Source organism: Plasmodium berghei (genome assembly GCF_900002375.2).
Source record: "Plasmodium berghei ANKA genome assembly, chromosome: 11".
NCBI lineage: Eukaryota > Apicomplexa > Aconoidasida > Haemosporida > Plasmodiidae > Plasmodium > Plasmodium berghei.
In genome coordinates, this window is record NC_036169.2 from 943404 (window position 1) to 970770 (window position 27367).

The window sequence follows — 27367 nt, forward strand, 5'->3', positions numbered from 1 at the left end:
TCTCTTATAAAAAATAGGGTGAAATTAAAAGATTATTCATATTTGGTAAAATTATTGCCTAATCATTTTTGAATGTTTTCGGGACTTTTTTTTTAATATGATATATTTTTTTTAACAACTTAATAAAATTATATGGACATTATATATGGAGAATTAGTTGAAAAAACTTAAAAATTACATTATCATATTTTATTTTTTTGTATGGCATACTTAATTGGATTCTCAGTTTTACACATTTATATAAGCACGAACAAAAATTGGAGATTGTAAACAAAATTTAAGCAGAAAAAATGGTTAGTAATGCTTATGTAAAAAAGATAGAAATGTGTTTACAGTGGACATATGCCGAAATAGCATTTATGTTTCTTTTGATACGGTTTAAGCATATTTTTTTGTAAAAAGTATAATGCTATATAAAAAATATATACACATAGACAGTGTAATTATTATGGTAGTAAATTTTGTTATACTACTTTCAATAGAATTACAAACACGTATAATTAAAACGAATGTATAAAAAAGAGGCTGAATGAACATTTTACTTTCTGTTTTTTTTTCTCCTTTTTTCTTTAATAATTTTTACATTATTAAAACATAGATATGAAAATTGGGAATGTTTCACTATGCATTTTAAAGAAAATAATGACAAACTAAATTAATATCATATACGCAGAAATGTATTGAATGTGTAATTTAAAGGCACATATTGCTCTTTCCCTTTTTTTCGATTTAACTAAATGGTTTTTTACAGGTATAAAAATGGGTATTACATTTTAAGAAAAGTCACTAATAGCAATTTAAAAATAAAATAAAATTATGAAACAAAATTATTTGCACATATAGATATATGCATTTTTTTTATTATTAAATCTTAAATAAATTTAGGGCACATTACTATATAAACAATCATTGAGTTATCAAATAGGCAATGGCATATTTTTTTTCTGATAATAAATAAAATCACACAAATATATAGTGTAAATAATTACGCAAAAAATGCTGAGATATGCATATAAATTTATGGGCATGTAAAATTTTATTGATATATTTGGTAAAATATGAATAGATAAAACTTATGATGAGATGGCTAAAAATATTGGATATATTTAGTGCCTTTTCCTTCGAAAGTAAATAATATTTCAAAAAAGGAAAGAAGGATAAAAAAAATAAACAAAATAATAAGAGGGGTTGCTTAGGTAGTAATATTACGAAATAGAAAGCAGAAGGAACATAAGTTTTCGTAATTTGAAACAAGAGTAAAAAATGATAAAAAAAATTCGAAGAAATGGGATACTAGAAGAGGTAGCAAAAAGAACTAGATGCTGGAGCTTTTTTAACATTAACAAATATGGTGTATTTTTTAATCATAATAAATATATATCATATGATGGAAAAATAAAAGAAAAAGAGAATTTAGATGAAAGCAATGAAGTGACTGCTACGTTGTGTAATGTAAATAGTAATTTTGATATAAAAAATATATTGGTTCATGATAAGTATAAAATTCAAGTAGGTTTATGTATTGATAGATTCCCTTTAGATTTTATTCCTGAAAAGTTTGAAAAATATTTTGATGACTTTAGAGATAAATGGTTGTTACGAACAAATAATAATTTAGAGATAAGTGAAGAATTTTTGCACATGAAATACAATTTAAGTTCTTTTCATGATAAAAATAAAAATGAAAATAACAATGAACAAGATCATTTGAAAAAATATCAAAATAATAAAGGTGAGATAAATGAAGCTAATACAGAAAAGGAAATAGAACACGAAGAAAATGATCAATCAGAGCAAGACAATTTAGAAAATTTATTTTGCATAGAAGGAATGGAAAATATTTTAAGTTTAAAAAGGAAATTAGATCAAGAGAAAACAAATAAACAAAATGATATAAATAATATAAATGAAAAAGGGAATGATGATGATAAAATAAATGAATATCCCTTTAGAAATATTAAACGAAAGCCAAACGACTTTTTATATTTATTAGTCAAATATAAAAAACGTGGTAATAACAATGATAATAATATAGTTAACAAATGGATGTTTCCCTTTATAGATTTTAAAAAAAAGTTATCGATAAGAGAAAATTTACAATATTTATGTTCACATCATTTAACATGTGAAATTCCATTTTTCATTGGTTATTCTCCATGCACCTTTGAAAAAAGAAAATTTAAAACTCCTTTAATACCAAATGAAATTATAGGAAGAAAAATATTTTATTATAGAGCTCATTATACAAATAATGATGCAAATATAAATTTAATGCAAAATCAGTATATACATGACTTTGCTTGGGTAACGCGCTCCGAATTGAAACAATTTTTATCCATTAGCAAATACTATGCCATAAAGGATTCAATACCTTTGACCTGAACTATTTTTGAAATGTTGAGATCCTCTATTTTGTTGCTAAATGTACATATGTTTTATATGAATGTTTGCAAGGGTATAATATATATATATGCATGGGCTTGTGAAACTTCTTTATTTGTTTGAATTACAGCTGCAATGATAATACATGTGCATTTGCAATGCATATTTTCCTTTTTTTTTATCCCCATAATTTTTCATGCATTATATGTGCCCCTTTTGCATGGGGGATAAGTCAAATACAATTTATCCATTTGGCTTCAGTTTAATTTTTTGGTATTTTTTTTGAAATTAAACACATGATATATAGATATAAGAATTTATAAGTTATAATTTAATGGTGAAGTAATCCAATAAAATGCAATGGTACAAAACTGTATACATTACGTTATGAAACATTCATAGAAGATATATGTGTAATTATATTACAATATAAAGATCATAAAAAAGTATAGCATGCTAAACTTTTAATTATTTATATGAAAAGTAACCTTTTCCATCTCTTTTTTTATTTTATCTTTAATTTGGTTTCCTTCTATACTGGTATCAAACGCATCCCAGTTTGAGTTGCTATTTAAACTGATTTGATCATCTTTACTTTCTTCATACAAATTTTTAAAATATTCCTTTGACCACATATATATATTTTTTTTTATTGTGTCTTCATCGTTAGAATCCTTTCCTGGATTAAATAATATTACCTTTTTTGCATAAGACACTAAAATGCTATTTAATTTATCAGATATATGTATTTCCTCTGATATATTTGATGCGTCAGTTTGGCAATTAGCATCCTTTTCCATTGAAAAGAGGTTTATTAAAAATAATGAAGAGAAGATTAAATAATATAAAAATAGAAGTAATAAAATAAAAACTATAGAGTACAAAAGATTTTAATATAATATTTAGATGATTAAAAATACGAAAAGTATATACTCAATTGTTGTGTTTAAACTTTTTTAGGTCTTTTTTATACTTAGAAGAATAATGCATACATATGTGCGAAGATGTTATAAACCCTTATGTATTAAATATTATAATATAATTTTATTAATTATTCAAATAAATCATGTATATTTACAATTGGGATTACTTATATTTATGCATATGAAAAAAATATACACGAATATGCATATGGTATGTGTAAGTTTTTGATGTGTCTTTTTCTTTTTATATGCTTAGCATTCTAACGCGTCTTATTTAAAGCGTATTAATAACATATCTCTTAAGAATTTTATAACAAAATTAATTATTTTTTTTATTTAGTTGGCGTCATATCAATAGCATTATCCATTAAATATATTTTTAATATCTTGTTTTTGTTTAATGATAAACGTAAAAATGAAAAGAAACAATAATAAAAACGAATAAAAAAAAAGTCTAAGCTTGAGTTGCAGTATGAATGGCCAGCATAAAATAAGCATGTTTTTCATTTACATATTTATAATATAAGAAAAAATGCAAACATGTTATTTTTTCTTATCTATGTTTATATATGTTCTTGTCATTTATTGAGAAATACAGCCCTAAATATCTATTGTTATCCCAAAACATTTGACATAAATATTTTAGAGATTTATTTTTTCTATATTTTTAATATTTCAAAATAAATTTTAAAATTATTAAAAAGTTAATAGATAAAACGGACATGCTTAATATATGTGCACATGTGCGTGTAATAGAATGTATAAGATACGAACTCGCAGATATAGTCGCATAAAATTTAAACACTTTAAGGCATATTTATATATGCGAAAAGAGTTGGTAAAAAATATTCGAAATATTTTTATCCTAAACGCTTATTTTCAAGAACCATTTGTATTTTCTTTCTTTAATATATTTTATTTTCCTTTTTTTTTCAATAATCTTAAATGCATATTTATTAAACTAAAGCATCATATTTTTACATGACACTATTATAATAAAAACTGAAGAGATCTAATCATAAATTATTAGTAGTATAACAAAATAATTGCATATAACTATGTTGGCCTGAAGAAACAATATATAATATTTTCAAAAAGGGTATACCATATATACTGTAACACAATTATAGATATGTTATATCATGAAAAATTACTATATGTTAAATATACAGCATACATATTATGATATAAATTAATTGACATGTATATATATATATATATTTATAGTAATTCTATAATGCTATTCATCTGTTAAAATGACTTTGTCCTTAAATAAATTAAAATTGTACTTACGTGTCATCCATATATATACAATATTTACCACGTTTGTTTGCCTTTGGTAATATAAAAAAATATATATATCAAATGGTATATATAAATAACTATAATTAATATTCAAAAAAAATAATTTTTAAATTATTAAAAAATAAATATATAGTATATTATTTTATACGTTGTTAAATTAATACCAATATATATAATTTGTATATTGCATGTATATTAGTTGTTCCATTAAAAAATTCCCAATTATGCATAGATTTTTTTACTATTGTTATTATTGTTTTTTATTAAATTTTTATGATTAAAAAATTGTTATATAATTACTATGCAATAACATGTATATAATGGATTTAAAATGGCTTTGCAGCATTTTATAATTATATATATACAATTATTATTGCTATAATATAATGTCATTTTTATATGATATAATAAATGAATAAATAAATTATTTGAACAGTGTATAATTTTTTTAATATATAAATAAAAAACATGTATATGTAAATGAAGTACCCAAGTAAATAAAATATAAAATGAGTGAATCAAAATTAGTAAAGGAAAAATTAAATGCGTAGATATAAATACAAGCATCGAATAACTCTGGTGCAACAAATATTACTATTTTACGCCCATTATATATTTCCAACAGCATATTATATTATATTATATATAAATAGCTTGCAGTGTATTCCTTATTTTATCATAATTTATAAAAAAAAAGGTAATATGAAACCAGGAGCCAGTCGTAGTATTTATTATATATAAATGTGGTATAAAATCGTATACAAATAAGAACGAATGTTTTTTGTTGTGAATTATAAGAGGAAATTAAAAATGTATAATAAAATTATTATTATTTGACTAAATAATTATATATATTAATAATATTAAATGTATAATGAAGAGCGCTGAATTTGAAGCAAATTCAAGTTCACAGGGAAATGAATTAAATGAAGATGATGTTAATAAATGCATTTTAAATAAATTAAATTTAATTTTTAATAACAATATTAAATCTATATCACAAGATGATAAATTAATTGAAAACGAATTGAATCGAAAGAAAAGAACTAATGAAATAAGTGAAATTAATACAGTATGTAATGGCACTATTGTCGTAAATACGATTGATAAGCAAAATAAATTTATAAAAAAAAGTGGTTTAAATGGTGTTGATCAAAATAATAATGCATATAACGAAGGAATAAATAATTCGAATAGTCTTGATTCAAATAACAATAATAATACAAATAATGATGCTACTAGTACAAGTACGATTGGTAAACAAAATATAGCTATAAAAAAAAGCAGTTTAAATATTGCTGACCCAAATGACAATATATATAGCGAAGGAATAAATAATTTAAATATCCTTGAACCAAACAATAAAAAGGCATGTTGTAATATTGATAAAAATACCACGACAATAAGTAACACCAATGGAAATAGCACTAATATTAGTGGTAGCAGCAAGCATGTCATTGATAAAAACAATCCTAATATTGTAGATATAAATGACACACATGTAGATGAGCAAAATAATTTTATAAATTCGATTGAAAGAGATTGCTCCACAATTGCTATTATAAGTAATGGTAATAATACTGACAATACAATCAGAGATGCAAATAATATCGACAATATTAACATTGTTAATCAACTGAAAAGAGAAAATTTATCTGAAAATGTGAGCGTTATAAATATCGGGGATTTATATAAACTAAGTTGTGATGCTTGCTTAAGTATTGAATCTATATTGAAAAAAAAAAACCTGGGAGAATTATTAGCAGGGGAAAATAATTGTAATAATAATATTAATAAAAAAAATGAAAGGTGGAAAAGATATATAAAATGTATTGAACCATTTTTAGACGTTCATACAATAATTAATTTAAGTCAGACATGCAAGTTTTTGTATAAAAGAAAATACAAAGTATGGAATAATAGATTAATATTCAACAGTTATTTAGGTTACAATCCTAAAGTATTATATTCATATGTATTCCCAACAATTTATAGGCATATTCATAGATCTGTTAGAAGAAGACTTTGTTTAGATTTTACTCTTTGCACTTTAATTAAAGATATAACAGTTACTAATATATTAAATCAGATATATAATTTTGATTCGTTAAATACAAAGCATTTATTTATTTATAATTTACAAGAAATATATTTTGATTATTGTCATAATTTAACTGATAAAACTTTAGAAGTTTTAGCACAAACAAGGCTACCTTCATTAAAAACGTTAAGTATTAAATGCGTCAGAAATAAATATTTAACTTGTGCACCTTTAACTGTTATGCTAAAAAAGCAAAATTGGCCAATCTTTACAAATTTTATTTGTTCATTTTCAAATTCGTGGTTAGAACCGATTTTTATTATATCTAATTTTATAGTTAATAGAGCAAATAATCAAAATCATTTAATTTATCATAAATTAAAAAATTTAAGAAAAACTTTAGAAAATATGAAAAATTTTGATAGTACCCATAATAATGTTAATACATCTTTGGGTACTTCGATAGACGAAAGTAATAAAAAAATTATTAATGAAAATAATAAATATAATTTTATGAGTTTACAAAGCTGTGTAGATGCAAGTATCATATACAAATTAAATATAAATGATTATTCATCTACTACTAACAATCAGCATACTAATAATAATAAAAAATTCAAATCAGCACTTAATAGTGAAACTGAATTTAGTATTAGCCAATCTGAAACAAATAATAATTTTAGTCTTTTTAATAATTTTCTATATAACACTATGAGACATTTTGGATATTCATCGAGACTTTCAAATAATTTTAATTATAAAGATTATAATAATACTTATCCACAAAAAAATTCCATTGTAAATAGAAAGGATGATACAAATAACTCCCATAGTTCAAACGGAAGTGTATCTAACAATAATAGTAATGTTAACAATTCTATGAGCAATTTCACAGGTGCTATTTCGAAAAAAAACATGAATATGCCCATAAATATCGATACAAGTAATATAAATGCAAATGAGCAAAGCACAAACGAAATAAACAAACAAAACAATATGGACGATCTTCCTCCTGCTAAGCATTTTGTATCGACTGATAAGTTTCATATCTCTTTGGGCAACAATGCTAATATTGGCTGTGATGGAAATGTAGCATCCCTAATTTCGAAATCCGAGCCTAACGTAAATGCTGGCAATACTATTTGGGAAATGAACGGACAAATAAATGATGGTAATGGTGAGAAAGATGCGAATAATTATAGTAATCATCCCACAGCTGAAGAAATTGAAAATATGATTCAAAATAGTGATAATAAAGGAAGTGATTCCTTTTCGTGGGACTGCAAAATGCGGAACAGTGATGGGGTTCTTACACAGTTGGGAAATAAAAGAAATAAAAGAAAAAGTCGAGATAAAGAATTTCTTGAAAATGATGGAGAAGAGAAAAAAGTTCCTAAAATAAGAGATGAAGAAAAAAAAATGGATAATAAGGAGTGCTCATCAGTTGAAAAAAATAATGAAAAATCAAATTTCGAAGAATATACAGAAGATAGTTTACTACAAGAGGGCATTGATACAAAAGAGAATATAAAAAATAAAAATTTTGTAAAATATTTTATAGAAGAAAAAAAGAGTAAAAATAGTTTTAATAATAAAAAGAACAAATTATTAACAGCAGAAAATATATTTTGTATGAATGTATTACATAATAATGTAAATACATTTGATGAAGAAGAAGAAGATGATGATGACGATGAAGAAAACAATTTGAATAAATGCAGATGTAATGGAAATTCATGCATATATACGCCTGATGAAATAAATTTTAAATGTGATTGTGATGATTGCCCATTTGCTAATGGATATAAAAATTTAATTAGTGTCGACGATCCATATATACAATCCCATTTTGTTCAACCCAATTTAGATATTTTAGGATCATGGGGTAGTAAGTGTTTTTTAGAAAGTATAGGATTAGACATATACGTAAAGGGCTACAGTGTTGCATTAAAAAATGAAAATGTAAAAATTTGCGTTAAATTAAGTAAAAAAATCCAAGATGAATTATACGAACTAAGTAAAAGTGAAAAATATAAAAATAATAATTTAGTATATTTATTAAGAGATAAAGGTAGTGAACTTTTATCAAATACACCATTAACTATTGAAACCGATGAAAATGGTGGAATTGATATATGGACTTTACCAATATCTTTAGCTATTAGTAAGAAGAATAGATATTTATTTTATTTAGTTTTAAAAGGAGGTGCAAAGGTTGATATATGGGATTACCTTGGGAAATCTCCTTTGTATATAGCCTGTGAAAATGAGTGTAAAGAGTTTGTTGAAGTTTTAATAGATGAGCGAAGAAACAGAAAAAAAAAAAATAATATAATGCAATGCTACTCTAAAGGTTTATGTAATATAGATAGAGAAGATTCGATAGCTAATTCGCATGGAAAGAATATATGGGTCGATGATTTGAATAAAAAAATGTCCTATAGTAATGAAGACATTAAGAAAATGAATATTACAGAATTGGGGAAAGGTGCAGATTCCGAAACGGTGAACAATGGAAATAATATTAACATCAATACTGTTAGCGTGAATCATATTAACGATAATAATATTAACGGAAACAATAATTCTATTAACAATGGAGAAGATTTTAAAAGGGTCGATGCTCCCAATCCTTTTAAAAATGAGCCAAGATATGAGACTAGAAACGATGTATCATCTTTATGGGGAATACACCATAATTCAAATGGCAGGAATAATGGAAATAGTAGCACTAGTAGGAGTAGTATAGAAAAACGACTTAGTGAAAAAATAAATGAAACACAAAAAGATAATAATATAAATGAAAAAGAAAGTTCAAATAAAGAATTAGTTCCCAATAATATAAACATTGATATAAATAATTCATATGATTTTGATGCATCAAATTTCGAAGGAATAAAAAAAAATGATAATTTTAATAATTTATGTATAAGCCCCTATGGTAATAAATGTGATAATTATTATGTTACATATCCTATTGATATAGAAAATGGATATATACCTTTAAATATTGCTATTAAAAAAAAAAACTTTTCAATAGTTAATTCATTAGTTGAAAGTGGAGAAAGATTAGATATTAAGTGTCCATATGTAAGAGATTATAAATCTCCATTATATTTAGCATGTGAAAATAATATAAGTGAAATTATACAATTATTATTAGAAAAAAAAGCAAATCCTAATTGGCGTTATCATAATAAATTTACCCCTATTCTATTGGCTTATAATTTAAATAAAGCATGGGTTAATCATTTTCTTGATGCCGGTGCAGGAGAAAAATCATGTGATAGGCATATTTTAACAGAATTAATTTCATGTGCTATATTTAAAAAGGACTTATCTACAGTTCAATTATTATTAAAGAAATATCCCCAACTATTACAAAAAGGACATAAATTATGGTCTTTACCATTTATTCAAGCAGCTAAATTAGAACGATTAAATATATTGAAATATTTATATTCATTAAAAAAAGAAATAATTAATCAGTTGGATTCTAATAATGTATTGTCACCTATACATGCTGCCGCAGAAGAAGGAAATGTTGAAATTATAAAATTTTTGATAGAAAATGATGTTAATATAAATTTAACAAATAAATATCACCAAAATGCTTTACATATTGCCTGCTTAGAAAATCAAGAAAAAGTTGCACAGTTATTAATAGCAAATAATGTCGATGTTAATTGCAAAGATAATATAAATGGAGAATGTCCATTAATGATTTGTATCAGAACAAGAAATGAAAATTTAGCTATGTTAATATTAAATGAAAGTAAAAATATTAATTATAATTTAACAAATATCCATGGAGAAACTTCTTTAATTTATTCAATATTCTATGGATTATATGATGTAGCTGATATATTGATGGCAAGAGGCGCTGATGCTTCGGTAAGGGATATTAATGGAGATAAATCTTACAACGTCGCATGTGAGCGTGTTTTATCTAATAGAGCTTGTAAAAACGTTTTAAAAAAATTTCTTAAATTATATAGATCACAAAATAAAAATTTCTTACCCCCAAAAAATAAAATTAATAAAAAAAACAAATTTTATCAATCTTACCAAACTATAAACCAAAGTTTTTTTAGTATATTTCGTATTAAAAAGGAGCAAAAGGATAAAAAAAGCATATCCTATTCTATAGATAATGAAAGTATTCAGTAATTCAAAACATTTTTTGAGTTTGTATGTAGATGCGTTGAAAATCAGTTTGAATGTCGAAATTATGTCTGCGAATCAATGCATACACGCACACACATAAAAAAATTGTGTGTATGCATCTATAGATTCGCATATAAATATGTCCCCCACATACATCCCTTTTTGAATCAAATTAATTGTTATAATCTCTCAATAAAATTGTAATCCAATTATTTTTTAAAAATGGGAAATATAAACCATGCGGATTATAGCACATTGTACTTGTTTCTTCATGCATACAATTTTATAATTCTTGTTCATACTTTATTATATATGTTTTATTTTATTTTATTTTTATGCATCAAAATTGTCTTATTTGATTAAATTGATTTAATATTTTTAAATGTAATAATATTAGCAGCTACACCTATTGTTTTTTTTTGTAATCTTATAAAAATAATTACCCATAAACATTGCTGAATACGCTATTAATTTTTTTATGCCAATAAAGCGTAATACTTATAACGTAAAATACATATTTAAAAATAAATTAAAACACGGGAAAGTAATAAATATAAACTTTGTTCATAATAATAATACACGTAAAGAAAAAATACAATAGTATCATATGTGCATATAAATAATATATTTATTTAGATAGACATATACTTATTTATTTTTAATGTGGAAAATATATTTAAGGTGTTTCAAATGGTTGGAAACGGAAGGGGGATGCACATGCATATATATACATTAGCAAAATGGCTAATCTAAAAACATTTTTTTTTATTAGCTTTTATTATTTTAATAATTAATTTTAATACTTTTAAAAAATAAAATCATAAAAATTATAAAATTTAAATTCAAATCAATTATATAAAAATAGATAAAATAATTGTTTATATATACACATGGATTTATGCATATATTTGTAGCATTGAACCATTTGAGGCAGTCTGCTTTTTCGTATAAAAAAACTAAGATGAATAAAACAAAATGTACAAAGACAAAAAAAATCCTAAGAAAAAGAAACACGAAGAAGCAGCTTCAAAATGAAATGCATCCATTTGTGGTCTTATATTGTCATAAAAATGTGATTGGTCAGACATGTTTGTATAAGACATTCCAAAAGAAAAGGGGTTGGCCCATACACCAAAAGAAGCTCTTAATCCTAAATTATTAGAATAGTTGTTATTTCTTCGAACATTTTCTTTTATTTTAGGTGTAGGTCTGGGTTCTTCATTATTTGAATATTTATGATCACTACTATTTTTTCCTCTACCATACAAAGGTATTACATTTTCTTTGGTTACTTCTGCTTTGCAGACAGGACAATCAATATTTTTTTTAATCCATGCAGAAAGACAAAACCAACAAAATAAATGGCCACATCTAGTAACAACAGGATCTCTTACATCATCAAAACATATATTACATTCAAATGTACTTCTATTGCAATCATTTTCTTGTGAAGAATTATTATTCGTAGTTTCTTTTTTCTCATTATTTTGACATGAGCTATTTTTATTATCGTTTGTATTGCATTCATTTTGTTTATTACTATTTATGCTGTTTTTATCAATTTGTTCTTGTTCATATGCATTTTTATTTTTCTTCTCTGTATCGCACCCACTTTTAGATTCTTTACTTAATAATCCTTCGTTTTTTTTTATTTGTTCACATTTATTCTCTACAATTATAAAACCAAGCTCATGGGGTGATGATCCAAGTTCTTTTGAACTTTGATATAAACCATTTAGTTTATCATCTTTGGTTTCTTCAATGCTTTTTATATCATTATTAATTTCCTTCTCATATATATTCTTAATTTTATCATGATTATTTTTTATAATATTTGAGTCATCATTTATATGGGCAGAATTGTTTATTGAATTTTTTTCATTTGAATTATCAATAATCTTATTTAATTCGCTCGAGCTATTATTATTATTATCGTTTTCAATAATTTTATTAGTATAATCACTATTACAAGGATTACAATTTATGCTATCTTTTGAGATTAATAAAGAACCTTTGTCTGCTGATGCTTCATCTTTGCAAATAATATCCAATTCTTCTTTTTCAATATTTTCAACTGTTTTATTATTTTTATATATATCAATGCCGTTTAAAGTGTGCGATGATAAACCATCTGTAAATAAATTAGGTTCGTCTTGTTTTTCATTTTTTGGGGATATTTTTATTTGGTCATTACTTGAGTCTTTATTTTGATTTAAGCTTGGATATACTGATTTATTTTGTGTATTCAAATTTACTAAGTTATCATTGTTAACAATATTTATTAATTCATCATTAACACCATAATCATACATGCCATCATAGAGAGAATCATATTCTTTACTAGTTTCATTCATTTTTATTTTCTCATTTTATTTTATTCATTTTTTACAAAAAAAAGCGCCGCAAAATATTTTTTTTGTAAATTTTCATGAATTTTATAATACAGTATTGTCACAAAAAATCAATAAGAAAATATATTTTTTACATAATTTAAATAATTTAAAAATATATTTTGCGATATCTTATATTTGTACCATATATATTTTTTGGGAGTCAGCGTTTTATTTGCAGGAATAATTAATAAACAAAAAACCTCAAAAAAGTACAAAACATTTTAAGAAAATATATATGCATATAATAAATGCCTGGGCACATAACGCTTACAAGCATCAAGGATATACAACAAAATGAATGTATAATGTTTTAAGTACTTAACATTTTTATGAGAGATGCTTAAATGAAATTTCCATTTATTTTAACATAAGTTAATATATCAATTCAATGCTATTCAACGTATTAAACGATATATTGAAATTATATATAATATTTATTTTAATCTCAAAAACTGTACATATATTTTACGATTAATTGCAATTTATGCGCGTTTTTTTGTTTTTAATAAGTTTTTAAATAATTTATTAGCATATATAAACACTTAAATACATAAAATAAAAAAATAATATAAAATAAACAAAAAAAGCATCCGAAGGTCAAATTGATTATTTATTTTAAAAAAGAATGGTATACATATATAATTCCTAATAAGTTTATGCTAGCAAACTGCTTTTAAAATGTAGTTTTTGAATATAATGCATTAAATAATATAGTAAAACATTTGGTGATGTTGATTTGAAATAAAACTTTTAGGTATATGTAGAAATGCTTTACAAAAAATTATAATTTTTAAGAAGGGAAAATAACTATCAATATATATATTTGTATTTGTGTGTGGATATTAATTTCGTATCATCAAAAATTGTGTAAGGGCATATACATATGGTAAGCATTTCAAAAGGTATACCTTAATATAACAGCCGTATGCACTTCAAACGAGCTTGTGCATATTATATCTCCACAACAAGCACATATATATCATTGCAAATAAGCTATTTGTTTATAAGGAATTAATGTTTAATGTGTTATTTTTGCAGTATATTTATATTTAAATTTGTTAATATATGGAGAACAAATTATAGAAATAATGCTATTTTTTTAATTATAATAAAATTTTTAGTTATACAAATATATAACAATTTCAAGGCTATAAAGCTTTCCAAAAAATTACGAAAAAAAAATTTTGTTAAAATTATTTTTTTGAAATGTCTTTTTATATAGCTCTCACCAGCCCCATATACACAAAAAAATCATTTAAATTTGTACATATCAATTAAAGAATATATATTTTATGCATTTTTTGAGGATTATAAAAAATTAATGATTATCAGTTCTCTCTATATATATTTATTTACTTTTTACCAACTTAATAATCTAATTATTACAAATGGTTATAAAAAAATTAAATTTTTGTATCACTCTTGATCATATTAATATGTTTTTTACGTCTTAATTATATGGGTTTCCTATTTAATATACACGCTTTCCAATTTGTTAAAGGCTATCCTGAAATTAATATATGTACTAATTATAAATTATTTGAATATATGCACTATATCTTTTCTTCTCTACTCTATTTTTATAAGTATATGCGCAAGTACTTTAAGACAATAAATGTGACTATTTTTGTGAAAAAATGTTAAATCATTATCTAAGTGAATAAAAATCAAATTAGTGCTAAAATTAAAGCGAACATCCCAAATAATATTAGAGCTAAAATTTATTTGATCTTTGCAATTTTTCAACAACAGCTGAAAAAGCCGCAAAGCTTGCACACCCACTAAGCATTGAAGGTAAACCTTTTTTATAAGAAATCGTTGCACCTGTTAAGCAACCGGAATATAAAGTATTAGTTATGTCATTTGTTGCTCTTATTTTTTGCAATGAATTTTCATAAAGGGAAAATAAAAATCCTATTTTAGCAAAATTGATACAGCTATTTTTTACTGACTGTTTAAACATAATAAATTGCTCCTTGAGTTGCTCTTTATAAGTTAAATTGTAATCTATATTAGTTGGTTGCATAGTAAAAAAAAAAATCCCAATTAGCGCCCCAAGAAATCCACCACCAAGCCCCATACCTATGCACTTAGGTAATATTCCTTCATTTAAGTATGTGTGAACTTTTAAAAATAATTTTTCTTGGTCAGTTAATTCTTCTCCTTTTTTAAAAATATTTAAATTTATATATTTATCACTTAGTAAAATACTATTGCCCCTACTATTGTAGTTATTCCCATTGTTATTATTTAAACTCATTTTAACATTAAATTGTGTTATAACATTTTGCAGTATACTTTTCTGGAATTTTCCATATATTTTATACACTTTGACTTTATTTAGAGGGTATATGTTTAATTCTTATATATATATATATATATATATATATATAGCGCCCTTTTTATAAAATGCGATCTTATTATATAATTATTTTTAATTTCAAAAATAAGGTTATTCAATGAAAATAAAAATAATTCATAATACTATATGATTCTTTATTTAAATATATGTACAAATGCATATGCAATAACGTGGGGAAAAATATATTAAAATTGTATTACATTGCATTTATATCTTATAAAAATATACGTTGTGTATTTATATATATAACTAAATGCGCAAATATTTTCCTGCGTTAATTTTATATTGATAACAAATTTATAATTTTTATTTTATTCTTTCAAATTAGTTTAATTTTTTACGTAACAGCTATAAACATGAATAATTATTTATACCTTACATTTCAATAGATATTGGATTGGATGGAGTGTGATATGATATTTTTATATACTCGTCTCACATGAGTTTTTTAGTTTAAATAAATGCGACAATGTATTAAAAAACTATTTAAAATAATATGCATATATAGATATTTCTTAATAGTTTTTTATTCGTACAATAGTATAAAACATGTAATTACACGATCTTTTGAGTATTTTTAAAATAATAGAAATAAGCATATGTGTATACATTGGTAACTGCATATATGTTAGTAAATTCTAGGTATATATATATATACATATATTCTGCTTATTTACATTTAAAAATGATAATAATAAATTAAAAAGTAATAGATGGATGTAAAAGAAAACCACTAGCAAGTCTCAGAGCAGATTCTCTATCTAACAATAATTCTACAATTTTAAGTGCAAATTCTACAGCTGTTCCTGGTCCAAGAGATGTTACACAATTTTTTGAAACACAAACTCTTCCTTTACCAATGTGTTTAAAATCACTTTCAAAAGAGGGGTATGCAACTGCTTCAACATCATCAATCAAGGAATGTCGATGTAGAACAATTGCAGGTGCAGCACATATAGCTGCATAAAGTCTATTATTTTTTTTTTGATCTCTTAGCATTTCAATAACAACTTGGCAATCTGATATAGCATTAGATCCTTTCATTCCTCCGGGTATTATTATTACGTCGAATATATAATCTTTTACTTTATCTATAATAGTATCAGCAAAAACGGTATTTTTTGATTGGAGCTGAACCTTTTCTGTCTCATGTATTGAAGCTGTTGTTACATCAATATCTTTAACAATGGAAAAAAACGCACAAAAAATATAAAAAAAAATTAAAAAAATATTTTTATTTGTAAATTACAAAGTATAGACGTTATATATAGGATAATACAAATATAAGCTCATAGGATATACAAAAATATTTTCTAATTATATAACTTTATTTTTTTATAATTTAATGAAAAAGGCATAAACGTGTTTATTTATGCCTATGCACGAATATATAAATATTATGATATATATTTATGCTGTGGATTTATTCTTACTAGCTCTTCTTAATATGTCAACTGTTGTTATATATTCAACGTCTTCAGAACCTGATGCCTGGAAAACAACACAAGGAATATATATACAATTAGTGTGTATATATATATATTCTATAATTATATAAACTGATAAAATAATTTATGAAATCAAAATAAATGCTTATTCCGGTTTAACACTGTTCGAAAAAATGTAATTTAGCAAACCCACAAATTATTATATAGACTAATTAAGTTAAAGGGAAGCTTTATAGAAACAAAATATATATAATATAGTTTTATATCAATAAATATACTATATGCATATATGCTTTAGGTTAATACTTTAATGAATTGCCTCAAATTATCTTACCACTACAACTAATGCCTTTTTTTTCATACTCATTTTGGATATTTATATTGGGGAAATTTACAATGTAGAAAGACTTAAAATTGCAGTAATATATTTGTTTAGAATAATTTTTTTTAATTATTATTAATTATAGAACCTGGATTAATTTAAATAAGATATAACACTAATATATTAATATGGTTTTGATAAATAACTTGCTAACAAACTAATTTATTATTTTTATTTAAAAAGCATATATTTTTATATATTAAAATGCAAATTATTAGAAAAAAATAAAAATAAAAATAAAAATATTCAAATATTTAAAATTAATTTTTAGATAAATATAAATAAGCACTCACATACTGCCACAAAAAAGGGAATTATTACATGTAAGCAAATTAAGAGTCTATATATACATATCATAATTTTCGAAAAAAATTAATTTAAAGAAATATAAAATAAATTTCCTTAAGCACATATATAAGAATATTATTTTAATTATTTTCCATTTTTTTGTTTTTTCCATTATAATACATAAGTCTAAATGTACAATTAAAAATTATTATGAATATAATTTCCAAAAAATACTAATCCTATGTGTATATTTTTTAAGCCATAAATTTGCGTAAAAATGGCATTTTCTTAAAATGTGTGTATACACACATATATGCATATATATAGAAATAACAATATAATATTTATACCATTATTAAGTTTATTTTACATGAATAAATTAAAAAATAAATGTATATATATATATATATATATAACTCTTCTTTTGTAGTATAAATATACCGTTATTATTCTTTGCAATTTTAAGTAAAGTAATTGTATTAATTAATTTTTATGATATAACGAATGAATAATAAATGATTAGTAGAATATCTTACAAAAAAATTGTATATATATACACAGAAATAAATGTTAATATAATTGATTAAAGGGCAAAGTAATTAGCATGGGGAAAAATGCTCTTACCATAAAACGCCGTGATTCGGATGCAAGTAAAAAATTGGACATACTAAAAGGGCGAATATATATATATATATTGTATATTTTATATGCGAAAGATGCCCACATTCAGGGAAAAGAACATTAGCAAATTTAGTAACGATAAAATATATTTTATAGATGAATGCATAGACAAGAGAGATAATAATAATATGCAAAATGTGAGCGAAGCGATAGAAAAAAAAATGGATACAAAACTCAAAGAAAAACAATATATATTTAATCAAATAAACGAGTTAACGAATTATGGAAAGCATATTTCAAAAACATACAAAAAAAGAGCTTATACTTTAGGAGCAATCGATGGGATAGGATCAATAAGTATATTAAATGCCCCTTTAATAAATCCAGAAAATGCAAAAGTTGATCCCCCTATTTTACAATTACCCTCAACAACAAATCTTATAAAAAATGTTCATGTAAAAGCTAATAATGAAAAAAATATCGACAAGGCATATAAATATCGAGACCAAAATAGTAATAAGGATATTATAAGAAACATGAAACCATTATATTCAATACCTGAATATGTTATGAATTCATATACGTATGACAATGATATGGATAAAAAAGGAAATGAAAATATTTCAAATGATGAAAGTAAATGTCTATTCCAAAATGAGTACCATGATTCAGAAAAAAAATTAGTAAAAACACATATAAATAGTGAGTTGAGAAAGAATGTAGATAATCAAAATAGTAATATAAACATAAACGAATCAGTATGTTTTGAAAAAGGGATAATAGTTAATAACATAGAAAACCCTATTAAATATAAAGAGAACAAAATAAATTGTGTATCAAATAACAATCTTGAAAATATGGAAGAAAAAAATAATGGAATGGCAATGAATAACGATAATAGAAACACCAAAAATAATAGCAATAATACAAATTGCTCAAAGGGGGATCGGTTAATGTACTCAAAAACTATTTTAGTGAAAAATGATGATAATGATAATAAAAAATATTCATATGAAAATGGAAATTTTATGAAAAATAAATATACACATGAATATACTCATGTTGTAAAAAATAACGTTAATAACCATAATGAAAAATTAAATCAAGATGAGGATAAGATCGAGTTTTGTAAGTTAAACCAAATAATGTCACAGACTTTAACAAAAACGCTCGAAGTTCTAGCCAATGAGCGATTTTCCTAAATATTTTCTTAATTTGTATCATGTTTATTTTTTTTTTTTTCTGGGGAAACTAATCATTTCCATCCAAAAATATGTAAGAGAGGGAAAATTAAAAGTTTTTATTATTATTACTATTAGTAGTATTGGGTCTTTATTTTTTTTTGGCATTTATCATTTATATATATTCGATTTTAAAAAAGAAATGGAGTTAAAGAAAATGAAAAATTGTAAAAAAAATTTATACTTCGAAATTTAAATATTTTATCATTATAGCTTTGTTTTTATTCATTCTACTACGAAAAGTTGTATAAAAATAAATTAATTTTTTTTACAAATAGGAAAAGAGCCTAATAATGCAAAATTTATTTACAACCTTTGTGGAATATCACAATGTTAAGAGCTTCGTTAAATTATCCAAAACATCTTTAAGCCAATTATTTTCAATTGAAATGATTTCATACAAAATTTTTCGAATAAAGTTAAAACATATATATCAAGGGAAATCAGGAAAACATACTTGTAGCGATAATCCAAATAAAATAAATATTTATGTAGGAGTCCAAATTCTTCCCATAGGGAATATATATAAGGCAATATTATTTTAGAATATGAGCTACTCCATATGAATAATATATTTATTCATATTTTTAAAAGGACAACATCCCCCAATTTTCCCAATGCTTTAATTATATTAATATAAGTGCAAATGAGACATAAGTGGTATTATTTTGATTGGTGTTTTTTACGATTAAAAGAATCAGTTTTAATAAAATAAGTAAGTTAATATATTATTACTAAAATACTATGATGCCAAAAATAATAGTGTAACGTATATTCGTTTGTATATTCTACATGTGTAAACGTATTTTTGAATTATTTCATACTCATATATTTGTGAAAGAATTTATTCATAGTGTAATATTTTTACTTAAAATTGATAACACAATTAAACATGGGCGTACCAACTACAAAATAATATATATTTTTTATCCTTTATCGTAATAATATGTATATAGTACATATTTTACTCCCATAGCTAAGTTTCTATAATAAAAAAAATGTATGGCAATGCTTTTAATTCAGTGAGAAGCACCTTTTCATTTCATATTAAAATGTAAATTTTTATTTTGGAAAAATGAATACTAACAATATTTATGTTGTTTATCTTTTATTTCATTTATGCTCTCATATATATTATTACTTTTACAATAAATTTATTTCATGAAAAAATATTATATTTCTTTAAATCATGCATATTCCTTATTAGCATATAAATTTAGGTTATTCCATATTATTGTCCATGACTTAAAGAAAAAATACAAATTCATTATAATTCATTATTTTACCTTAATTTTTATATGTATGAATTTTTTCACGTGATACATTTTCCTTTTTTATAGTATTTGGCATATAAAAAATATATATATCATATACACTATAGGCATGCATATATGCTATTTTATTATAGAGATAGCTATGCTATTTTTTATTATTTACTATGATTCAAGTAAAAATATGATACTTATTTTTTGTTTTCGCCTTTTAATATATGTTTAGATTAATTTTTTTTTAACTGTTTGAAAAAAATCATAATAGAAAACCCCAAAAAAGAAAAAAGGTATTTTCTATTATTATTATTATTATTATTATTTGATGATTAATTTGCAGCACAACATGTAAAATTATTTTCTGGTATTTGTAGTAAAAAAATGAGTGGAAAAAATAAATATATATGTATTTTTAATAGCGAATGCATATATATATTATTTTTTCTATAAATAAAAAATATATTATATTGGTACGTTTATTATATTTTTTATATTGGGAGGTAAGAGAAAAAATACGTATAAATTTCGTATACCATTTAAATAATAAAATTGCATATAATAATATATTAATGTAATATCTTTGTATAATATATAAGTGGATTCTTAAGCCCGCATATAAAATTAAAAAGCTATTAAATTTAAATACCTTAATTATTGTGTAATTTTTTTTTCTTTCGTTTTTTTCCAATATACATAAAAATGTAAATTTGTTTTTACTTTAGATATAAAGTTATGAATTTCCAAAAATTATAATTATATATATATTTTTTTCATTATTTTAATTATAAACATATGAATACACTATTTTTTATGCTTTTATTTAAGCTTAAACCAGTAGTGAATAATAGTGAAGCAAACATATACATATATAATATATATGTATAAATCATATAAGATACACTTTTCTTTTTCATATAACGTACATTATATGTATAATATAATATTAAATATTCATAAGCATATTTACGTTATAGTTTATTGTTGATTATTCATATATATTGTAAACTCACATATTTACTACGAACAAATTCGATAATGTAAATAAAATAATTTATGTCAGTATACTTTTTATTTTAATTTTTCAATATATACATATATACATCTATTTATATTCTTAGTTTCAATATAATTAAAAATTTCATAAAAATATAAGTGTTTATTTGTTCATTACATATAGTATTCGCGTTTATATATTTACAAATATAGCATTAATACGCAAAAATTATATGTAGCGTTGTATATAATTTTTTCCCCAGTTTTTTTTCTTGTGTTTTTTTATAAAATATATTTTTTTTCACAATATATATATAAAATTTATATAATATAAAAATAGCTAAATGCTTTATATACGCATATATTTACAATTTTTTTTATTTATATCCCGTATGCATAATACATAATAATATATCTAAGACACTTGTAATTTTTCCACATATTACTTATAGTTTCACATATATTTATGTAACATAAACAGTTATATGGGCATATATATACATATTTTTTTGTGTATATATCCCAAAAATTCATATATAAAAGTAATATAGCACTTTTATCCAAGGTTGAATTCAACTTTTATGCATTTTTAATTTAATTAATACATATTATATATTTACATCTATGTTAATATATGTTTTTTTTACATTTTTTTTTAAATATCATAAATAAAAAAGGGGAAAGAAGTTTTAATTTTTACGAATTGCACGTTGTAATATTTATATTTGTTATAAGCATTTACTTATGCATGTTTTAACTGATATATAGTGTATATATTTTTTTTTTCATCTTTCGTTTATAGCTATTAATACATATGCATAAGCGAGTATATCGATGTATATATAGAGAGAGCGAAATAAAGATAGATAAACCCAATATATATAGGTGCATATATATGCATATGTGTATGTATTTATGAATGCAAGAAAATGCATAACACAAATTTTGAAAATAACTTATACATGGGATGGAAACCAAATGAGAAAATATATAAAACAATAATAGAGGCTTTATCATCTTCCTGCAACAATTCAAATAATAATGTGCAAATCGAAGCTACAAAAGTGTTAAAAGATTTAAATGAAAATGTTTCAGATGCAGCATTATATTTATTACATATATTTATGGACAAACAAGAAAATAGTGATGTTAGACAAGTAGGAGGTTTGTTATTAAAAAATTATATAAACTCAAAAAATAAATTTTTAACAAATGATATATTAAAAATAATAAAGAATGAGATATTTAAACTTGTAGAAGATGAAATAAAAGAAATAAGGAGTACGTCTGGCTCTGTTATAACATCAATATTAACAAAATATGAAGGAATAGAAAAATGGCCAGAAGCATTATATAATTTATTACTTTTAGTAGAACGCGGAAATAATGATGTAGTAGATGGTGCATTCCGTGCTATAATAATAATAATTGAAGATGAGCTAATAAATCGAAAAAATACTGATTCTCTTTTTTTTCAATTTTGCAAAACGCAGTTATTAGAAAAATTATTTTTATATTGTTCACTACAAGAGAAAAGTATAAAAAAAAAATATGCTGCTGAATGTCTTGATTTATTTATTAACGCATCATGCTTTGCAACAAATGGTATATTTAATGAATATTTCCCACAGTTATGGGAATGCTTAGGTTATTTAGCAGCAGAAGAAGATACACAAATATTAAAAATTGTTGTCACATGTGTGACAATTATTACGGATACAAGATATGCATCTATATTTAATAACCTTGATGGAATAATTCAATTTATGGTAAATGCAACCAATTCAGGTGATAGAAAAGTACAATTAGAGGCATTAGAATTTTGGCCTGTGCTTATTAAGGACAGAAGTTATATGGCATATTCAAATTATAATAACAATAATAATAGTAATAATAATAAATGCATTATCAGTAGTAATATTGCTGATGGTAAACCGATTGGAGCCAATACATCGGAAAATTACATCGACGAAAATATATATAAAAATATAAACGAATTACGAAATGAGGCTTTAAAAACGTTAAAAAATTATTTACCATATTTATGTAAAATATTAATAGATAATACAGTATATACAAAATGGGATTATTTAACAATGGATGAATCTCATTTTCAAAATGATAATGCGAATGTACCCGATTTAATACAGGACATTTCTCCTGAGTTATACCATAGCAGTAATAATAATAATTTTGTTAACACTCAAAGTAGTGATAATAAAAATAATAGCATGCTGAATGAGCAAGACGAATATTTAAAAGCGCAAAATAGAAATTCAAATATTAATGGAAATTGTACAAATGATAATGAAAATTGTATGAATGTTAATTCAGGTGATATAACAAATGATAATAATATAAATGATGATTTAGATGATTTGAGTGATGAAGAAAAAAATGATGAAATGACCTCAAGAACATGGGGAAATGATTGGACAGTAAGAAAAGGTGCTGCACTATGTTTAGATTATTTATCAAATGTATATAATGATGATATATTAGAATATATATTACCTCATATTGAAGAGAAATTAATGAGTGATAAATGGAATATTCGAGAAAGTGCTGTATTGTCATTAGGCGCTATTGCCAAAGGCTGTATGTATAGTTTATCTCCATTCATTCCTAAGGTTTTAGAATATTTAATAAAATTGTTAAATGATGAAAAGCCCTTAGCACGAAGTATTTCTTGTTGGTGTGTTACAAGATTTTCATCTTGGATATGCCATCCAGATAACTGTGATAAATGGTTTGAACCCGTTTTATTAAATTTATTAAAAAGAGTGTTAGATAGTAATAAACGGGTTCAAGAAGCAGCTTGCTCTTCATTTGCTAATTTAGAAGAAGATGCATTAGAATTATTAAACAACCATTTACATGAAATAGTACATACTATACAACAAGCATTTCAAATATACCAAGCAAAAAATTATTTCATTTTATTTGATGTAGTAGGAACATTAATTGATAGTGTAAATATTGTTAAGGAAAATATAGATTTAGCCCATGAAATTGTTAATTCGATACTTATAAAATGGAATAATATAAGAATTAGTAGTCCATATATTATTGCACTTATGGAATGTATGTCTTGCATTACTAGTGCTTATGGAAAAGAATTTTTAAAATATGCAAAAATTGTTATAAGAACATGTATTAAATTTTTAGTATTATTATATATAGATTTAGAAGAGGAAATTAAATATTATTATAATAGAAAAGTAAATGATTCGAATTCATTTATTGTTAATAGAAATAATATAACACAAACCGCTAATGAATTATTAAATTATTATAAAATTTCAAATGAAGATTATTTTATTAACCTTAAAGACATTGATTCGATATCTTCCTCGAAAAAAAAAGATCTAATCGAATGTAGTTTTGATTTATTATCAAGAATATTAAGCGTTATTAATTCAGATATTATTGAAATTATAGCAGAAAATGAATATAACTTTATACCATTGGTTCATAAATATTGCCTAAAAGTTGGATGTGTTCACATTGATGGTATAATGTTTACGATTAATTCTTTGGATAATAATAATCAAAATTCAGCCGATGGTGCTAATACAAATAATAATAGATCTGGCTCCAACGAAAAGGGTATGCCACTATTATTAAATAACAATTATAACACGAAACTACCTACAAATTCTAGTAGCATCGGTAATGATAATATCAATGCTTCATCAGGATCAGTGAAAAACGGAGTTATAATGATAAATAAAGAAAATGAATATACAGAATTAGCTAAACAATTTTTAAATTTTGGTATTTTACAATCAAATTTTGCACTAATTGGAGATATATCCAGATTTTGCGCTCAATATTTAATACCATTTTTAAATGATATTATTCCATTTTTAATAGCGCATATATCACACCCATCTATACCAGTTTCAAATAATGCCAGTTGGGCAATTGGGGAAATTAGTATACATATAAACTCGCAATGTATAGAACCATACGTTGATGAAATTGTAAAACAACATATATATATTTGTCAAAATTCTAAATACCATGGTTGTTTATTACAAAATATATGTATAACTGTAGGAAGATTATGTTCTACTTATCCTAAAAAAATAATATATTATTTTCCTCAATTTTTAAAAACATGGTTAAAAATTATGTCTCATGGCACCCAAGAAAATGAAAAAATTAACTCACTAAAAGCCATCTTAGAAGCATTATATTTAAACCTTGATATGGCTGCTGAGCATTTAAAAGATATTGTATATATAATATTAAAATATAAATATGTTTCTCAGAATGTTAATATTTTTTTCCATCAATTCTTATCAACAATGAAACAAAAGTATCCTAATCAGTGGAAGGAAATTTACAACCCAATGATGGATGAGCATTCTTCGCCAATACCAACCGATATGTTAAATGATTTGAGCACTAGATTTAATTTATAAGAAATAATATATACTCAGTTACACACGTTTCCACTATAAGTACAATGCATAAGCCTTTGCACATGCATATATGCCAACATTTTACAGTTGTGAGTTATAGATGTACTACATATTATGTTGAAAAGGTTTATCAAATGAGAACAAAGTATGTGAGCAATCTTTAGTGCTATAAAGCTATAATAGTAGTATATATTACGAATTATTATATAATATAGATTAAAAAAAAATAAATGAAGTTTTATTTGCATAAAAGGTACTTGCAATTGGAAGATATTATGCCTTTTAATAATATATTTTATATATATAATCGACATTTATATTCTCCATATGCACAAATATGTATGTATCTATATAATTTACAAATATATATGCATAAACATATTAAATATATATTTATGTGTGTATATGTACATTACATTTGCATAAATATTTTTTGTATGCATATCGAATTTCAAACAGTCTGTACATTTCCAAATACGAATAAAAAATATATAATTATATTTTAAGGAACATAATACATAAATTTATTAATGAAAGCATAATGTGAGGGTATAATATATAAATATTAAAAAAAAATTATTTTTAAATGTACATTTTAATTAAAATTTATTTTTTCCATACTTTTCCTTTTTTTTTATGTTATATATTTTTTTTTATTTTTTTTAAATACCACTTAATTATTATTCTTAGATAATTAAAAAGAAAGATAAAAACAGTTATATAACGAAAATTAAAAATATTTTTTGTTTTTTTCATATAAATTATATAATAATTAAAAATTAGCTTTGTATAATTGCTACACCTTAATTGTCTATATATTAAAAAAGGAAAAAAAAACAATGCAAGCATAATAAATATTAAACAATTTGATATAATTAATCACAAGGCTTTTAAAGCCAAAGAAATATTGCTTCGTATTGAAAAACATATATATCCAAAAATTTATTATTCATATATGATAATTTTACTTTTTATCCAATGCTCTCAAATGTAGAAAAAATACCATTGCATATCGGAGTGTATATTATTTTTATAAGTGTTATGAGCACATTATATAATTTTTATGTGTTTATAAAATTTTTCATAAGTATCTATATAGATGTGACAAAATAAAATGTGAAAT

The 27367-nt window shown here is 23.2% G+C and overlaps 8 protein-coding genes across 8 annotated transcripts; 4 read left to right on the forward strand and 4 right to left on the reverse strand.

Annotated features, from left to right (window-relative positions):
* Positions 1–1263: 1263 nt before the first annotated feature.
* On the forward strand, positions 1264–2382 carry PBANKA_1125700 (mitochondrial ribosomal protein L46 precursor, putative; the record flags this gene model as incomplete). The annotated part of the gene is made up of 1 exon (XM_034565803.1): positions 1264–2382. The coding sequence occupies one exon, from the start codon at positions 1264–1266 to the stop codon at positions 2380–2382; it is 1119 nt and encodes a 372-aa protein (XP_034422464.1).
* Positions 2383–2846: 464 nt separating this feature from the next.
* Positions 2847–3182, reverse strand: PBANKA_1125800 (conserved Plasmodium protein, unknown function; the record flags this gene model as incomplete). The annotated part of the gene is made up of 1 exon (XM_034565804.1): positions 2847–3182. The coding sequence occupies one exon, from the start codon at positions 3180–3182 to the stop codon at positions 2847–2849; it is 336 nt and encodes a 111-aa protein (XP_034422465.1).
* A 2302-nt stretch (positions 3183–5484) lies between these two features.
* On the forward strand, positions 5485–10821 carry PBANKA_1125900 (ankyrin-repeat protein, putative; the record flags this gene model as incomplete). Its single annotated transcript, XM_034565805.1, has 1 exon — positions 5485–10821. The coding sequence occupies one exon, from the start codon at positions 5485–5487 to the stop codon at positions 10819–10821; it is 5337 nt and encodes a 1778-aa protein (XP_034422466.1).
* A 953-nt stretch (positions 10822–11774) lies between these two features.
* PBANKA_1126000 (E3 ubiquitin-protein ligase RNF5, putative) lies at positions 11775–13172 on the reverse strand (the record flags this gene model as incomplete). Its single annotated transcript, XM_034565806.1, has 1 exon — positions 11775–13172. The coding sequence occupies one exon, from the start codon at positions 13170–13172 to the stop codon at positions 11775–11777; it is 1398 nt and encodes a 465-aa protein (XP_034422467.1).
* Positions 13173–14925: 1753 nt separating this feature from the next.
* On the reverse strand, positions 14926–15471 carry PBANKA_1126100 (mitochondrial import inner membrane translocase subunit TIM22, putative; the record flags this gene model as incomplete). Its single annotated transcript, XM_034565808.1, has 1 exon — positions 14926–15471. One exon carries the CDS (start codon positions 15469–15471, stop codon positions 14926–14928), a length of 546 nt encoding a protein of 181 aa, XP_034422468.1.
* Positions 15472–16272: 801 nt separating this feature from the next.
* PBANKA_1126200 (protein DJ-1, putative) lies at positions 16273–17388 on the reverse strand (the record flags this gene model as incomplete). Its single annotated transcript, XM_034565809.1, has 3 exons — positions 16273–16751; positions 17007–17064; positions 17356–17388. The coding sequence occupies 3 exons, from the start codon at positions 17386–17388 to the stop codon at positions 16273–16275; spliced, it is 570 nt and encodes a 189-aa protein (XP_034422469.1).
* Positions 17389–18398: 1010 nt separating this feature from the next.
* Positions 18399–19514, forward strand: PBANKA_1126300 (conserved Plasmodium protein, unknown function; the record flags this gene model as incomplete). The annotated part of the gene is made up of 1 exon (XM_034565810.1): positions 18399–19514. The coding sequence occupies one exon, from the start codon at positions 18399–18401 to the stop codon at positions 19512–19514; it is 1116 nt and encodes a 371-aa protein (XP_034422470.1).
* A 3229-nt stretch (positions 19515–22743) lies between these two features.
* Positions 22744–26244, forward strand: PBANKA_1126400 (transportin, putative; the record flags this gene model as incomplete). Its single annotated transcript, XM_034565811.1, has 1 exon — positions 22744–26244. The coding sequence occupies one exon, from the start codon at positions 22744–22746 to the stop codon at positions 26242–26244; it is 3501 nt and encodes a 1166-aa protein (XP_034422471.1).
* Between the last annotated feature and the right edge of the window lie 1123 nt (positions 26245–27367).